This window comes from Glossina fuscipes, unplaced genomic scaffold, assembly GCF_014805625.2.
Source record: "Glossina fuscipes isolate IAEA_lab_2018 unplaced genomic scaffold, Yale_Gfus_2 1, whole genome shotgun sequence".
NCBI lineage: Eukaryota > Metazoa > Arthropoda > Insecta > Diptera > Glossinidae > Glossina > Glossina fuscipes.
The window spans coordinates 37,363,829-37,382,912 of NW_023998415.1; the positions used below are offsets into that span (position 1 = coordinate 37,363,829).

The 19,084-nt window shown below is 31.0% G+C and overlaps 1 protein-coding gene across 1 annotated transcript in view; it reads right to left on the reverse strand.

Annotated features, from left to right (window-relative positions):
- Positions 1-11,448, reverse strand: part of LOC119632683 (ribose-phosphate pyrophosphokinase 1) — a 26,436-nt gene extending 14,988 nt beyond the window's left edge. The window contains 2 exon segments of the mRNA XM_038025710.1: positions 8,130-8,355; positions 11,352-11,448. Of these exon segments, the coding sequence (XP_037881638.1) occupies positions 8,130-8,355; positions 11,352-11,382 (257 nt within the window). The 5' untranslated portion in view covers positions 11,383-11,448.
- Between the last annotated feature and the right edge of the window lie 7,636 nt (positions 11,449-19,084).

The window sequence follows — 19,084 nt, forward strand, 5'->3', positions numbered from 1 at the left end:
AAAAAAAAAAAAAAAAAAAAAAAAAAAAAAAAAAAAAACACGATCCCGACACGTATATGCACAATATTTTACAGATGATCATCCTAATACCTTGTTGTTGCTAGTTATTAAAAGAATACTTGGTTTACACAATTGTGTCACAAACTTTTAAATACTGTGGGCAGATGGTGATCTATGAAATTGATCCGAAAAATGTTTTAACCAAGTTTCAACCTTTTGGACCAATTTCATCAAGACACCAACAAAACGCATGAAGCCGTGGGTCGAAAAGCAATCAGAATCTCACAAAGTGCTCCGAAAAGTGCTTCTGTGTGCAACAGGCAAACAACAAACATCGATGGCAGATTGAAAATTTCGATTGGACGATTATATCCGTTTTAAATCAAAATATCCACTTTATATACAATGTATATCTTGGCCCATAAACTTTCCATATATGAAATGCAGAAAAAAGATATTGAGTAATGACCCAATGAACTTAATAAGAAGTAAGAAAATTATATTCTGTCGGGACCGAATCTTTTATACCCATCACCGGTTAACCCAAAAGAAAAAAAAAAAAAAAAAAAAAAAGACAAAAGAAGTAAAAGAGCAAAAGACGCAGTTAATTTCTTCTATTTTCAAAATAAAAGTTTTTGTCGTGTAGGCATGTGGGCGTTGTCCACGGCATGTCCTTTGAAAAGTCTATATCAATTCGAAATTCTTTTGTAAATTTGTCGACAACATCTCTTACTTTCGCTAACAGGGCAATGCTTACCACAGATACAACAAAGTTGCGTAAACAGACAGATGGACAGATCAACAGGCGGACATGTTTACGTGCATGCAAGGGTTGTAACTGGCCAAGAATTTATACACTTTATGCGACTTTTGCATCTTACTTCTGCGCGCTATACAGGTGTTAAGAGAAAGAAGTCAAATTTCGAATACATTATAATATTGGATAGGCATGGTCAATTTTTTTCATGTGTGATGTTGATCAAGAATATATATACATATATAATTTGTGGGGTCTCTGATTCTCTCTTCTGGGCTTTGCAAACGTTTTACCAAAATGAATATATCCCTGATCAATATAAAAGTCAATCATTCAAAGAGAATGTCGACCGATTTTTATGCCTTCTTTTAACAAAAATACATTATTTGAATTTCTTATAATTAAAAAAATTAATTTCGAAATTAATTGACTTGATCATTGTACGCTTGACAGTCGTTGAAAGAAAGAACAGTATTACGCGACGTTGTCCAGGGATGAGCAAGAACGTAATAGTTACCCTTTAAAGGTGTCAGTGTTAATCAGTGTTAATGATCTATAAAAGTGTTTTAACATTAGCTGTTGTAACATACACATCATCATTCAGTCACTCAATAAATTCGCAGTATGAATCCATATCACTTTTGGATAGTATCAATTCATTGAACGATACTAAGTATCAAGATTTCATCACATTCCGACTATAAGGTAGGAAATGACAGTTATTTAGCATCGAAGATTGATACATAATGCATAAGCGTATATTTGACTGATCGGCCTAGAAAAGTTTTCGATATATTCGCATTATTCAACGTCATTGCATTTAAGAGGCATTCGCAGATATTATAAATGGGTTCCGTTTTGAAGTGCTTTATGATTTCAATATTTACGAATTCCATTTCTTGTAGCCGCGTGGTTAAGTTACTTAGTAAGGAATTTCAAGCGTTTAAAAAATTTCCTAAAATTCATTTATTTATTTTTAATCAGTATTTATAGAAAAGTTAAAACATTTGCTTCAAATAACACTCTAAACAATTTGTAGTCGTTATTACTTGGAATCGAGCAGAGCTATCAAAACAAGAAAAAAAAGTATTGGCGCTAAGCCAGCAAAGCAATGCCGCCGTAGAAAAATACATGTTAAGCATAGAGCGTAAGGTATGCACTTAAACTGTCAATAACCTAAAGATTACGTCGGAAGTAATAAAAAAGAGCAAAAAAAATATGATATAATATATATATATACATGTATATATATATATATATATATACATGTAAATATATATACATGTTTTACAGCGTCTCATGTAGAAGAGCGAATGTTACGTCTATTAAACGTGTGGGAAAATTTCATTTATTCCAAGTTCATGGCTCAGGATCAATTACATATCGACTTTCGGTTTCTTTTTTTTTGTTTAATAAGTACAATCCAATATTTTAATAACGATTTACGCTAAATATCAAATCACGATTAATTGCAATTCAAATTTTGGATAATAAAGATATATTGGAACTATTGACATTTCTTTCACTTTTTCTCAATTGCATTTGTGTTTGTACTTATATATGGGATATAGGATATATATATATATATATTCGTGGGCGGACAGATGGACGGACATAAATTGGTTTAGAAATTGATACTGATTAAAAATATGTACACTTCCCAGGATTTCTTAGTCTCCATCTGGATGTTGCAAAACAATTCGACAAAAAAGGAATATGCTTACAAATTATCGGTAGTGTGCATAAAAATTGATTAGTTTTCGATTTTTTCATTTATTAAATTTGTGAAAAAATATAAATTCATATTTATGCACCTAACACTAAACAATAGCAATAGTAGTAATAGTAGCAGTAGTAGTTGTAGCAGTAGTACCAACAATAATAGCAATAGTAGTAGTAGATGAAACCGGCTGAACCCGTAATGCAAAATTTGTTGAAATAATTTTTATAGCACTACTTGCGACAGCCTGCTATCATCGTTCGGCTTATCCCACTCACTCATTCACTCTCTCTATCTGTCTCTCTATCTATCTATCTTTTTCTTCCTCTGATCCTATGTACGTAACATACCAGCGCGATATATACCAATACAAAGAGAAGAAGCAAAAAGAAATGAGATCTCTTTCCTAATAACTTAGTCGCATAAAAGCAGGCAAATAAATCATAATTATTATTATTTATGTATTGATTGATTGATTGATTGATTTAGAATAAAGAAATACATTTTAGGACTAAAGCGGGATGAGTACTAAGCTTCGTTTAATTTCGTTGAATTTTGTTTTTTTTTATTTCTTAATTTTAGGTGAAATGGAGTAGGGTAGGTTTCATGTCAATTTGTTGTGGTTTAAATCGCCCGATCTTTTTCCATTATATACTCCCAACTTAGTACATATATAGGCGAAACAATCATTTCAGATTTACAAAAATTAAGCACTTATCAAGACAACTTTACTAAGGCGGTCACGCTTGACAAGAGGCTTAGCTTTGCTCCGCTTACGTTGCTGTACACGCATATCTATTGCTTTTTAGTGTAAAATGGTGAACAACAAACAAAAAAAAATATTTTTTCTTTTTTTTTTTTTAGTAGAAACGACCTCTGTTATGTTGGAATGAAAAAAAAAAAAAAGAGAGAGAATTGAGAAAAAATCTATTGTATAATTAAATTAACCTTTAATTTACGCTTAAGTAGATACGCATTCTTTCACAAATAAGAAGCAATCAAACGAATACCTATGCAATATAAATAAATACACACAACCTTAAAAGCAAAAGTCATAAAATCCAGTCAAATGCGAAACATATCTCTTACTTTACTTTTTAGGTATCTGTAGAAGTCCCGTAGTAAACGCAACAAAAAAAAAAAAAACAACAACGATTTATTTGAAAGTAGTCGAAAACTTATTTAGGTTTAACTATTCGACTGTAATTATCCGTTGGAGTTTACGCATAGATACAAAACAGTTGTTTGACGTCGCTTGTGTATGCATGCATATGTATGTATCGAAGGCTGCGCTCCGAAAATTTTCATTTCATTTACTGAAACAGTTTCTAATTAGTTAAAATCTATATTAGAAAAATATCATATCCGCTGAGCTTAAATGGCAGATAGATAGAGAAAATATTATAATCAAATTATTTCATGTGGCTCTCTCTCTTTCTCCCTCTCTCCCTCTCTCTCTTTATCTCTCTCTCTTTCCCCCTTTTCACACACTATTCTTCTTCTTTCGCTTTAATACTCTCCTCTCTTTCCTGTTGTACTTCGCCGAGCCCTTCTTCGTTACGAAAATCAGCTGCTATGCAACGAATTAAACAAATGTTTAGGATGTCGTCGGCAACGAATAAAGCAGAAACAATGAATTAAAAGATAAAAACTAAAGCATGCGCTTTGACTTAATTTTACTTATTTATGTTATTGCGTTGATGAGTCTTTAAAATAGGAGAAAAAAAAAAAAAGAAAAGAAAAGAGTCAAGCAAAGGTGATACAAAAAAAACCTACTTGGAGTTAGATAAAATAAGAGAAAGGTTAAACTAAGAGAGAGCATGATAAGCAGTAACTTAAAAATTGACAACAACAACATAACAACAGTAATCTCTTAGTAATTATTGATGGTCAACTATTAATCGTACCGTGTCAGTTAATGAAGAGTAAGCCAGTGCATGACATTATCGAAAGTGTAATATTTATTATGAAAAAATAACCGTATTTGTTTAGAGATGTAAGCGGAGAACGGAATCGGGTCGGATGCTATGAAGAAGTGAAATGAAAACTGTTTCTTACTTCCTCACAATAACGGTAAAATTACCCTACTACTATCGATGGACTTGTGAAAGAATTAAAAAAATTTTTAATATTCAGGCAGATCTTACAAGGCCTCTTTTGGCAAGAACTCATGGGGTGCATTTCAAAAATGCAATGATTAAAAGCAAACTCCTTAAGAGGCTTACTTAATGACAAAAAAAAAAACGAAGATTAGACTTGGCCGTCAATTCATGGAATCTACAATATCTATTTATATAAATAGATTCGATAAGAGAATAAGAGATATTATGAATCGTTTCGCAAGCAAACTGGCTTTGACGTTTCAGTTAAAACGCATTATGAAAGCGATCAATTTTTAAACATTTCCTGAAATATTTCTGAAAGTTTCTCGGGTTTCAGACTTTGATATTTAATCGCACGATATCGATGTAAGCAAAACGTCTACATCATACGTTACAAAAAAAGAAAAAGAATATGATTCCTCCAAGAAAGCGATGTTTATAAATTTTTATTATTATTTAAAATATTTTTGTTCATATTATTTCTTTATTATTATATTTTTTGCCATTTATTGCTGAATGGTTTCGAGAACTTAACTAAACACCTCAATAGCGTGCAAATAAGCGAGTCGAATAGAAATTCGATTAGATTTCCGTATCATCTTCTTTTTTTTTTAGCTCAGTGAAAAGGACACCGGCCTATGAGAAAATTACATTTAGTAGAAAACTCGTGATATGAAATCGAACACTGGGTTTTAATTGTTTATTTATTAAAACGTTTCGTGTAAATAGATTATATTCGATTCAAGTAAAAAGTTTGACGAATGGGACAATAGGTCATCTAATCGAAGTAAGAAATTTCTCACTTATAAACAATTGCAAAAAGCAAGATTAAAGGCTAGACATTTATATCCACAACAGGAGGTTTATTAAATTATGTTAATTGTTTCCAATGCTTAACGGTAAGTAAGCAAATAACATGTGTCCCTCTGTCTTGGATAACGATTTCGGTTACTGTTTTCCCTTCTTCAATACATATCGATTTTCTTTAACTCGAAAATGTGTATATTTACTGCCAAACATCTCCGCATTGAGAGAAATGTCGTGAATTTGCGATTTCAACGAATCAACGCCATTTAAAATTTCATATTACTACGAATATTCATTTAAGTTTTACACAAGTTTTAATGACGTTGCTTTTTCTTTTCATAACAACGAAAAGATCTGAATATCGTACGTTAATTAAACGTTGCTTTTTGATAGGAGCTTCGCATTGCCCTGAAATTCCAATTCTCGACTCTCGTCCGTCGAAAACGACTATTTGTCGATGGCTTGGTAACTTTTAACGCAGTCGCATAGGCAATCGACGCTGCTGAACGCAGTGGACGGCCAAGGAAAATGATTACAGCATAAAACGTCATAAAAATTCGAAAAAACGCTTCTCGATAATCGAAAAGTGAACAAAGAAAAGTTTCAATAGCTAACTGACATTATAAAAATATATGTGCATGGAAACGTGGATATGAGAACGCCCACACACTCACAAAAAATAAATGCACCACGTCACCTAGAAACATTTTCTACACCCAGTTTATAGCGACTGTTATCTGTGCGTTAATCGAAAAAGAACGCTCCAGAAAAATAGATTTCTTCTATAAAAAAAAAGCGTCAAAATATTAGAGAAACGCTGAACTGATTGCGCATCATTCACTAAGAGAATTATGTCGTTATATAAGATCAGATTTTGAAAAAAAAAAAATAAATGGCTTGTTTTACTTCACACATACATGGTTATACTTGATTGAGAAAATGATATTGAATTGTTTGACATTGTAACAATAAGCACTATTTGAAGCCCTTTCGGGTATTACATATACCCGCATCAATTCAATACATCTTATACTATAAACGTTGTATTTAATAAAAACGCGTTTAATTAAAATTAATCTCCATAATAACATGCATGTCATGTGCGAAATATTTTTTCTTAGTAGACAGCACTTTACTAAATACATTACATTTAAGCATGTTTAACTAAAAGAAAAACAAAGGGTAACGCACATACTGCGAGAAAGAGAAAGATAAAGCAAAAGAGAGAGTAAATACATTTCTTCAGGGTTATGAAAAAGAAAACAAAAAAAAAAAAAAAGAGTAAGAGAAAGAGATTTTTGCTGTATTGCTTGAGATGTAGGTTTACACTTTTATCAACTACTCTGTTGAATGTATATCAGAAAAAAGTAATTTAAGAGAGAAAAAAAAAAAAAACTTAAAAACAAAAGCATTTTATAACCTCTATATTAAAAAAATAAAAAATAATAAATAAATAAAGAAAGCGAAAAAAAAGGGTAGGCATGCCTTCGCAAAGGCTATATAAATTATAAAACATTATTTTACATTTTTATACCATTTTATTAACTATGGCTGTAATATGGAAGCACTCTTTACACACATCTTTATATTGGTCATATTTTTTTTTTTTTTTTGGTTTTTTCGCCTATTAGCGTATGATACTAATTTAATTTAAATTCGCATAAAAAGAAATAAAGCAAATATTCGATTTTTATTTGCTTTTCTTTTTAATAAGAGGTTCTTCGATTTTTCATTAAAAAAGAAAGAAAGTGTATTGTTTCTTATAAAGCACATTTTCAAACGAAGTACAGTCAAAAAGGAAATCTAGTGGTGTTTGATTATACAAAGAAAGAAACGGCAGACAGGTAAACAGGCAAACAGACCAGGCATAGGGAAAAACCCCGAAATGAGCGCAACATGCAAACATAATAAATGTCCATAGAACAAAAACAACAACAATAATAATAATAATAACAATAGTAACAACAATAATAACAACAACAAGAAATTATTTAAGGAAGGGCAACAGGCATCCTTGAGTTATTAAGCGTTTAAACTTTTCTTAATAAATAGCTATTAAGGAGCACTAAGCACTAGACAACTACGATGCCACATTTTCTTTAATTTAACAATAAATGAGTTTTCTTATTATTTTTATTATTATTATTATTATTTCATTTATAACATTGTTTGTTAAATAATATATAAACGTTTTTAATTTATAACCACATCAAAAGTTTACATAAGAAAAAAATGTACACATGTGCTTCGTTCTTCCTTACCATGGCCATTAAAAAACTATAAGAGGCAGGCAGAAACACGAGAACAGCACTTGGTGGGAGATTCACGTGTTTTATATCGTTACACATTTTTCTTTTAAGAAATACATTTCATTATTATGTTGTTTGTATACATATATATACATATATATATATATATATATATAAATATATATGTTTGTTACTTAAGCAGATACAGTTAACAAACACAAACAGAATTGTTCTTTTTGTAAAAAAAAAAAAAAAAATTTATATAAAACAAATTTACTTAAACAAATTGCGCATTTTTGTCTTATTACCGATTTAATTTAATAATTTTAAATATTTTCTTCGTTTTCTTCTTTTTTATTTTTTTTCTTTTTTTTACTAATTGTGAAATAATTTTTCTTAGGCACAGGTAGTTATTTGGTTTGATTGTTTAAATTTGTTGATTATAATTGCGGTTGTTGTCGGTGCTGTTGTTATCGTCATAATTATTTACTTACCAGGTTTCCAAGTTACTAAATTTCTTTGTAACTACTTTGCCCAATTCGATGCCTAATCGGTCGACAATCCTTTGAGCCAAGTCCGGATGCGATGTTCCGGAAAACACTTTAATATTGGGCATTCTAGAGTGTAATGAATTTCTACTACTAGACTGTTTCTCCAAATTGTCGTGTATCAAACTCTTTGCGCGTATCGGATTAGCAGATCGAACTGGCATCACACAATCTACGAGTACAAGTTTTTATTACAAAAAAGTATATATATAATGTTATGTTATTTTTCTCTCTTTCTATGCGATTTAGAACACATACCACATATAAGAATTCTTTCTCTAGTCTTCACACACACACACACACACACACACACACACTTACATACACACATTCTCACTCACTCACTCACTCTCTCTCCCTCTCTCTTTATCTCTCTTCACCAGCCCGCTTTTCCTCCCCTGCTACGTCTGTTACACTTCTTAACGATTTAGCGTTCACTTTAATATTCTTATCTTCTTATGTGTTATTCTCTTAAAAATTTTTCAAATTTATAACGTATTATTGTATTGGTTTCATTTATTATTGCAATGCTCTTCTTTTCTATCTATCACCAGAGAATCATAACTTTTTGAAATCAAAACGTTTTTCTGCGTTATTGCGTCTACGCTAACACGTATCCACTTTCGCACGTTGTAAGCAAAAGCGTATGTCCCGAAAATGTTTTGCGAAATTTCCTTAACCAAAATTCATGGGCCATTAGCCTCGTTACCAAGATGACCAATCACATCAAGACTTCAACTTATTATGCAGAGATCAGACATAACCCTAACATTGATTAATGAATTGTTTCGAATTTTTTTAAAGAATTTTACAGGCATTAAACTATTTATTCTAGATTAAAAGGCTTTTAAAACTTTCCAGATAATTAAACATCCATTGCCTGCGACACCCAAAATATTCGTACTACTTGTAAAAATTAAATCCTGCTAATGCTAAAGAACAGTTGATCAGAATAGTAGTAAAAAGAGAATTTCGAATATCTCTATTTTTTTTGGGGGGGGAATGATGTTTGAAAATTGCGAACAAGTTATAATGAGCGGATTAGAATCAACGCAATATTTGGACTATAACGCTTATCTTTATACGGTTTTTTCGTAACGGTGACCGTTATCTTTTATGTTTTGGAGACCTTATGTCTTGGCGTTTATCATTCTCTTTCAATACGCCAGAAACTACTTTGTAGGCGAGGCGCAAATAAAGTTTCGATAAAGTCTTTTAAATGATGCCGACGTTTCACGCTTTTCAAACTTTTTCTTGATGTGCGTGGCGGATGCGCACGCAAAGCAAGGTAGCAACACTTTCTCAACCAGAAATAATAATTTTTAAATTTGGCATTTTTTTTTATTTTAAATCGTCAGAGCTAATTTCTACTCATTCTAGGCCTTAATAAGAGGAATTGTTACTATAATAGCCAATAATAGGCGTTAAATAGACTTTGATTGTCCACAGATATTTAAGATACCGAATCTCTACATATATGATTGTGATTGTCGTGCTGCGGTTAAGCAAATTCGTTCGGATTCGATCTCGATCGATCATTAATCCAAGCTGCAAACATGAATAGGCGAAATGAAACGATACTTTTTGGAGCGAATATATAGCCTTAGGACCTTTTCATTACTGGTACCCCTGTCGTTACATTATTATCACTCTAGTTTGTACCCAAGAATCCGAAAAATTTTGATCATTCCATTTTTTAAAAAGTCTCTTCTTAGAATAGGAAGGAGAGTAAACTTTAAAATAAATTAAATCTAAAACTTTTCTATTTACATAAAAATTGTTTTGAATGTCATATATAACACGATTAAAAAAAAATATATTATTTCTTATCAACACCTTTGAACTTTTTTCAAAATTTCTTATCAATACATTAATGATTTAATACAAAAAAAGAAAAAAAAAAACAAGCGTCCCTTAATTTTGATCCCAGTTCGATTCGCTACATCACTATCAAAGGTGTTTCAAATCAATTATAACGTAAAGATCAATCTCATCGGACGTAAGATCGTTTTAGTTATGACCGCCTATCTATACAATATTTACAATCATCCATCCGTCTTTGCGCTATGATAATATCCTTGAACACGTCATACATAAAGACAACACTATTTGCTGATTAATCAAAGAAAATCCTTGAAACTTTGACACTAATATCGCTAATCGAGAACACTGTCTCATAAGCGATAAGATAAAAGTCGTGACTACTGAGACAGCGTTCGCGAGCTTAAGTTTCAGTGCGGTTGGCCATACTTGGTAGTAGCTTGTCACTAAAAACATAAGATTTACCCATTATACTGTGGCCGCTTCCTATCTGTTTCTCTTTCTCCCCCATTTTTTTGACCGACTCCACGCTAAACGTAGAAAAGGGCATCCCCTGAATGATTGGTCAAATCAAAAAAAAAAAAAAAAACCTTAATAGGTAAGAACGCAGGGAGTGGCCCCCAATTCATATATTCCTACTTAGAACTTTCCCTTAACGACCCAAAAGAGCTAAACGCTAACATTGCTATCAACCATTCTACATAAGCTATCCATAGCTATAAAGTGGCCAGAATATCAAAGTTTTAGGATTAGGTGCATCTGTCCGAAAACGTGACTCTTTCAACTTGAGGAATTCCTGTTGTATAGTCCGAATTCTTATTTATCAATTAACCTAAATCCTTACAAAAGCTTACATATGATGATGTAGTAGTTACTTGACCGATTGATAGAATAGGGGAAAAAAAATTATATAAAATTTTTAAAAATTTCATCGCAAGAAAAACAACCAAGAGATCACTTTTAAGTTCATTAACGTAAATTGAATTTACAAAAACACCGGATTGCGATAAGAAAAGCATTAAATGTTGAAAAGTTAGTTTTTGGTCTTGCTTTCTGCAACATGGTAACTCTGCCCATAATTCTCTATCAATAAGATACGTTTAAGAGAAGCCATATGAATAACGAAGAGAGGACGATTGAGAGAAATTAAAACCAAATTTAGAGACATCACATACACAACGACACACCGCGTACAATCAATTAACTATCTAAAGAAACGAAATTCTCTCGCGCCAAATATTAGTTAAGGATAATTTAATTAAATTGTTTATTGAATATAGGAAATAAATTTATATATATATATATATATATATACATATATATACAAGATTTTACAACAAAACGCACCATTATTTTCGGTATCCATATAGCCGGGCATTTTATTAGAATTTTCCTTTCAAATGTAATTGTTTATTTGAAAAAGAAAAAAACAGGCGAAAGAACATCTATTAAAAAATAAGTATTTGATAAAAAAAACGCTTCCGCTCAAAATTCTTCTTATATCACTTATTTCAAAAGTTTTTATTTTACTGGGCACTTTTTGCTTGAACTACTTGTTTATATATTGGTTTTATTCTTGTTTATTTTTTTTCGCAATATTATTTCTTTAGCGTGGATATATAGTTTTATGGAAGATATAGACAAATAACTAAACTAAAAAAAAACACTGCATTTACGTTACAATAATAGAGCCGAGCCATTAAAAAAGATGTCTTTCAATGTCTGCATCGAAGTACTCAGACTGTTTATTCATTTGTTGTTGGTTATTATATATATAAACATGAACTAATACTATTACATTAAATATTCCAATATATAGAGACAAAAGGTAAAATATTATAAAAAATTTTTTTTTTATTTTTCATGATGTTTTTCTAAAGAGTTCTACTATAATCTTTTCAAACAAAAAGCTTTAGCATTGCTGTCTGTCTGTCTCTCTCTCTCTCTCTCTCTCTCTCTCTCTCTCTCTCTCTCTCTGTCTCTCTTGTATGACAAAAAAAGAGTCGATTTCCAATTAAAACGTTTACTCTACAACTATCACTAGAGAAGAAAGAGAATTGAAATCGTAGAAGGCGACGAAGAGGTACCACTTCTAAGCAGCTAAAAGCGTTTCGCAATTTGCCTATGTGTTATAACCATCATCGGGAATTTATTTAATTTTCAACAGCTTTTGTAATATCCATCGAAGACCACGTAAACTAAAATAAGCGTCAGAGTGTGCATGTATTATATAAATATATATATATATATATAAATAATGTAAAATATATATATATATATATATATATATATATATATATAAATTACATACATATATTTAAGCAACAAAATAATTAAATTTTAAAGTAGCAATAAATATTGAGTTAATTTGATCATTTTTTTCAATCCATCCATTCTGAGAGATCTTATAATGGCAAAAGATTAGAAGTGAAGTTTGAAAATAAACCCAATATCGTTCTAAACTCTCCGTCACAGCATTCGTCTCTTAATTAAGTTGCTCTACCAGATCTAATTGTTGCGAAAGGGTGAAAGGGTAGCAAACTAAAACTTGACCTGGCGTTCACAATAAACACAAAGTCTACGATACTGATTTAAAATTTGTTGCGAACATTTACAAAAGTCATTTGAGACTTAATTTCTGGAAAAACGATTCTAGATCTATTGCAATTGAGAAAATAAATAAAAATTTGCTTGGATTAGTTTGAACTGATTTAGATGATTCAAATTCAAAAGAAACCTTAAGGCGAAAAATTCTTCGTGGAAAAAGATTTCAATTTCATTTCCTAAAAAAAAAATCATTGTTAATTATAGTAGTTATACATATACAATCTACTAAAACTAAATATCATTTTCGCTAAGGAATGATATCTGTGCACTAGATGATTAAACTAAAAACCCACACTTAAACGAACTAGTTATGCGTAATTAGATAAATTATTTGGCGCAGCTTCAGGCTTATATTCAAATTAATGTTACAAGGGTTGGGACTATGTACAGCCTTAAGAAAACTTGAAAAATATTGGATAATTTTCCTAACGATAGTGGTTAACTGAGAAAAACGCTAAGGAAATCAATCCGTATTAGAATGAAGCCGTTTTGATAAGGAAGTATTGCATTTTAGGAAATTAAAAAACAGGTTGAGAGTAGTTGAGCAAGATTGCCATCATAGTTAACTCAATTTATTTTTAGTACGATTTTTTTTGTACGCGAAATGAAAATATTTTAGGTTCATTCTCATCCGCAGGTAGAAACCAGCAACAAAAAAAAAGCTGAGTGAAGTAAATTCATGTAAATATTCGCAAGATGGTCATCATCGTTAACTCGATTTATTTTTAATGCGAATTTTTTTTGTACGCGAAATAATAATATTTTAGATCTATTCTCATCCACAATTAGAAGCCAACGGTAGTAACTAGCGGCTGATATGTTAAAGAAATATTTTAACAACGTTAGGAATTTATCACGAATGGAAATCTTAAGAAATAACTTTCACTGAATCCTCGCAACTATGCATTCCAGTAACGAACGCTCCTGTAATGGCACGGAACTAAAACACTTTGTAAAGTCTTTTAAGTAAATTTTAAATTAACTGCTAGCGAAGGATGATATTGTATTTCCACTATTATTAGTAGGAGCTACTTAAGCAGTGCTCATAGAAAATTCAATAAACTTTTTCATTTTTAAAAGATAATTAATTGCTTTGGCTAATACAAAAATCTATATAATTAATGGATTGAGTGTAGTCCTGCATACGATAAACCGAAGGTATCGATTTCGGGTTCGGTCGCAAATCGATCAACATAAAACTTGTTAATGCCCCGCAAGAACGTAAAGCACTTTAAAGATCAAAATCTGTCGAAAACAAATTTCGCAAAACATTTCCTAAACACGCTTCCATTTACGGCAAACGTTTTTTCATACGTTTGTCATTGTCTTCAACGTTTAGGAAATAAGAAATCAAAAAATATCTGAGAGACGCAATCAACTAGACATCTGACTGAGGATATTATAGCTTCTCAAGAAGCGTTTTGAGAGGAACACAACGTGAAACGTGTTAAATTCAATGGACGGAAAACTTCTAAGCAAAACTTGAAAAAGAATTTTTTATGGAAAAAATTTTTCGGCATTTAGTGCGGGAACCTGCGTAGTTGTTCATTTTTCATTCATTTAATCATAGCAAACATCACCGTCACCTAATGTTAATATGTAATAAGGAAAAGCAAGAAAAATTGAATAATTTTTGTAGATATTCGTTAACTTACTTTAAACTCTAGAAGAAATTTTCTGTATTTGAAATATTTCTTCAATTTTGTTTTGTTTTTTTCTTTTTAGTAGAACATTAAATTTTCTCTTTAAAAATAAGTAGAAAAAAATTTTTATACTCTTTCTAATATTAATATTAATTAAAACAAAAACACCGCTAAACACGCACCACTACGCTCACTGTTTCAATGGCACCGCCAAACGTCACTAACCTCGGGCCTACGCTAAACAAGGGTAGAGCAAAATTATTTTGATTACTTTTGGCATCTAAAACTTCAAGCAGTAAGTAGTAAAGTAAAGAGAAACAGCGGTCAGGCAAAAGATTGCTCATACGAATACAAGCACAATAAAGAACGCATTGCACCTAATTGCATACATAAATAAATAGATATACACTTTTATGTATGTACGAAATAAATTTTATAAACTGCTATCGTATTAAACACGTGAGATATCGAAACTGGGTAATACAACTATTTTCTTGTATTTCAGAAGTATGTGTGTGTGTGTGTGTGTGTGTGTGTGTGTGTGTGTGTGTGCATATGAATTTTAAGAGAAATAAATTTTTATCGTAAAATAAGAGAAAAAAAATTTTTGTTAGAAAGACCGGAATCCTCGAAATAAATAGAAAGGAGGATACAAGCGGTTTATATATTAAATTGTAGATATTTTTTGAAGAAATTCTAAAAAATATTCCAACCTACGCCAGAATTTTATATTTAAAACGTATTCAGACGACATTTGGACTTTCTGCTCACATATGATTATGATTAAGAGGTCAATATGAGCACATTATTTATAATTAATATTATATATAAATAATTCTCCTACACTTAGGCAAATAATACATAGCCACATTCATTTAGCATTGTGTTGTCTATCAAAACAGGTGTTTTAACGCACTAAAGAGTAGAGATTTTCAACAACAAGATGACAACAGACACTTGAAATGAAACAATTTATTTGAGATTAATATGTGATGGCAAGATTCCACAAGTTAACCGCCTAGATTCCACAAGTTGACCGCCCAGGTCCCACAAATTCCACAAGTTGACCGCCCAGTTCCCACAAATTCCACAAATATAAACGGCGAAGCATGAATGCTTGTCATTAATCTTATATCTAGATAGATACAAAACACGTACACCCACATATATATGCCGCTATCCATACACATGTAAAGGAGCACGTGAAATCATGTTATGTGAAATGAATAAAATTCATTTAAATGGTTTAATCAAAGTTAATTCGGTGATTTTAATGTTTTTAATGTTTTACTACATTTTTTTTTTTTGAATCTTTTTACAAATGGTCGTAAATTTGGTCGTATTTACATAAGGCAAAAATACTTACATATTAATGCACGATAAAAACTCAGTCAAAGTAATCGATAAAAAAATAAATTGTCATTCTGTTAACATAACATAATCTGTATTCAAACGCAAATCAATGCTTTCAATCTAACATATGTATAGTTTGTTAAATTTCTCAGCTTAAAAGCGTTTTTCTACTTTTTGGAAATTGGCATCACTGGCAAAAGCTAATCCTTTTGTTTAAAGAATGCAAGGTGACACAAAGTATGCGAAATAAATCTTAACTTAATGGCTTAATATATTAGTTTATAGATCGCATTACCTATAACTTGGCTGTTTTTAACTGAATGGAAATAAATAACTCAAAGGATTCCCGAACGGTTGGGCTTGATTACTAAAATGAATGTTGAAACTATATAGAAAGCTATTTTTACATCTACAAAAAAAAAACGCGAAAAAATTATATTCGGCTGGGACCGAATTTCGCATATCCATCACCATTAAAATCTTTGGCGTTCCATGCCTTTATTTATTGTCGTAATAAAGTCAAAGTTATTGTTCAGAAAATTTAATCAACCACTATCGTGATGTCCACCATAATTAATTTAGAATTCACACAACCGGCTTTTTGCATTCTACTCGCCAAACTTTTTTAATTGATAGCGATATGAACGGTGTTTTGAAGAAAAAAGTTATATCCATCATGTCCTGAACTTCACCGTAATTAATTTAGAATTAACACATTTAGCTTTTCGACTCCAACTCTCCAAGTCCATATCGTCGTGATGTCCACCATATTTATTTTAGAATTAACGCATTTTAAGGCAGATAATATATCTCTATTTGAGGAATTGTACAAAATAGTTTTAAACATCCTGTCTTGTTTGCCTTACTTGATTACTAAGCATAAAACCTCAAAAAGGTGAAAAAAAGCAAAAATTGAATCACAACTTTTTATGGAGGCGCGGCCGATTCTTTCTATGTGCACACATGAATAGTAGAATTTTCTATAAAGTATATAAAAAAACCGTTGATTTTTGTTTAGAAAAACGGAATTGCTTTTAATTTACACTTCATTCCGGCCCTCTGCTCTGACTCAATTTGGCCCATTTTCAATACTAACGTTTCTACCAAATTTAAAGTCGATATCTTTATTTTTTCGACCAGGAGAGTGCCATCAACAAAACCGCATAGACGGACAGACATAGCTTAATCAATTCAAAATTTCACACAGACCGAAAACATATATACTTGATAAGGTCTCTGAAGTTTACTTTTGGGTGTTGTAAACAAATAGATTTATGCACCAAGGGATTAATAGTTACAGTACTTACAACGTTTTAGTACGAACATTAAACAGTACACGAATTATTGCCGCCACACTGCCGGATCACGCAAAATCGTTTGGCTGTATGGGTCATTAACGTTTAAACAAGCCTGTTATAAAATCGTTTAGTTGTTTGCGGCAACACCGAAAGAAAATAAGAATAATAACGAACAACATGTTCCTGAATTAAATATCTGAATAAATCTATCGACGTAAGGAATCTTCAAGGCTCTGAAGAGTGTTCTTTAGAAACTCATATTATTGAATCGCTTGGTTGGCGTTGAAGCACAGATGATGATTGTAACGTTTCCTACAACGTTATCGTTATCATCGTTATATCATATCCAGAAATATGAAATATTTCCTTAACAATTATAATCCAGATTCATTCATTGACGTTAATTCTCAAACAATCAATTCGAGTACATAATAATCGACTGAAGGCATTTCACTCTCCACCAAAAAGCATAAGGTGAATAAGCAAGTAAATGGTATATTTATTGCAATATAAGATATTCAAAAACAGAAATAAACTCTCTCCCTACCGATTTAAAGGTGAAACGGAGAACGACAAGAGAAGATCTCGTATAATGTCGACAATCGAATATTTTATAAGATAAATAAAAACCCATTGAAGGACAACAAATTTTTTGCCGAATTCAGCAACAACAGAACCCGATAAATTGCATTTAATTACTAATAAAAAAAATCTATTCGGTTCGATATAAATTCAAACTCAAGGTTTGGTTATTTCTTTTTTCTAACTATGGTGAGTTTTTTTTGATATTTTTGTAATTCGCTTCACCTCTGGTTTTTTTTAAGATTCCAGTTTTTTTTTTTTTTATTTATTTGGCATAGTTATCAATGATTTGCATTCAATTCAAATTCAAACGTTTTCAAAATGTACAGCATTTATGCTTTGAGCCAAAGTGAAAACAAATTAAAATTTTGAGATAAATTGCATTGATTAGATAATTAGTAGTTAGCTATATGGTAAAGATATAACCGAATCAGGTCATCAACCAAACTTAAAAAAAAAAAAACCAATTCTTGTGTTCCATTCAAATTTAGAATGAAATGTTTTTGTATTTGGGAAACTGTTTTTACACTTTCGTAAATAACACGCCGAAAAATTACTCTTACCCTTAAAAAATCGTTGTAGGGTGTGGTCCTGTTCGAATGTTCGTTCCCCCCAGATAACCTAACACTTTGATAGATACAATGGCAGAATGTTTTAATGTCAAATTCAAAGCAAAGGTTCGTTTGCTTTAACATCCATTGATGAGCATAAGAAACATCAAGTTGTATTAAGGACTCGACTCCACCGTTTGCCATTGCTAAAAATGCATCGCTTTAAAATTTAAGTAAAACGCATGCTTTTGAAATGATTCTTTTCTCTTTAATTAATTTACTCATACAATTATAAACTAGAAGAATGAAATTAACGGAAGAAAAAAAAAAAAACTATTGAAAAATTTCTATTAAATGGTCGTCAAAAAAAAAAAATATATATGTATACATATATATATATATATACTCTTTATTTTATATTTCATACGGTTCACATTTTCTTTTTAACATCACTTCCACATAACATTTTTCTTGATGCAGTGATTTTATTAAAACTTTAACTTATATTATTAATTCGATTAAGTAATACAATCACAATACCAATGATTTAATATTAAATAATATTAATGCCCGCTTTTAGTAGAGTATTTTCAATTAAGCCGTTACCTGCCATCCATATAATGAATTCGCCAGACATGTAACTCTTCATTTTATCATTCTTCAGATTTATAAACAACTTTCAAGATTTGTACGCCTTCGCATTAATTTCATCCACATTAACGTGCACAAATTCGTGCATAAATTATTAAACGAACGCTTTATGTGAAGGGCTTTCATGCAGAAGTAACGAATCTTATACAATCTCTTCATTTAAATTTAAAAATTAAATGCAAGTAAAAATAATAGGGAACGTTATGAATTCAAAATTTAGAAAGTAACAAGTACGAAAGTTACATTCAACGGGGGGCCGGCCGGATCTCGCATACCCACCCACTATCTTTTTCGCGTTCTACTCTTCTAACTCTTTTATTTGATACCCATATCGATCTTATTAATAATAAGAAAAAATAATCGAGATGCCATTTAACGATGACCCCTTTTTTTAG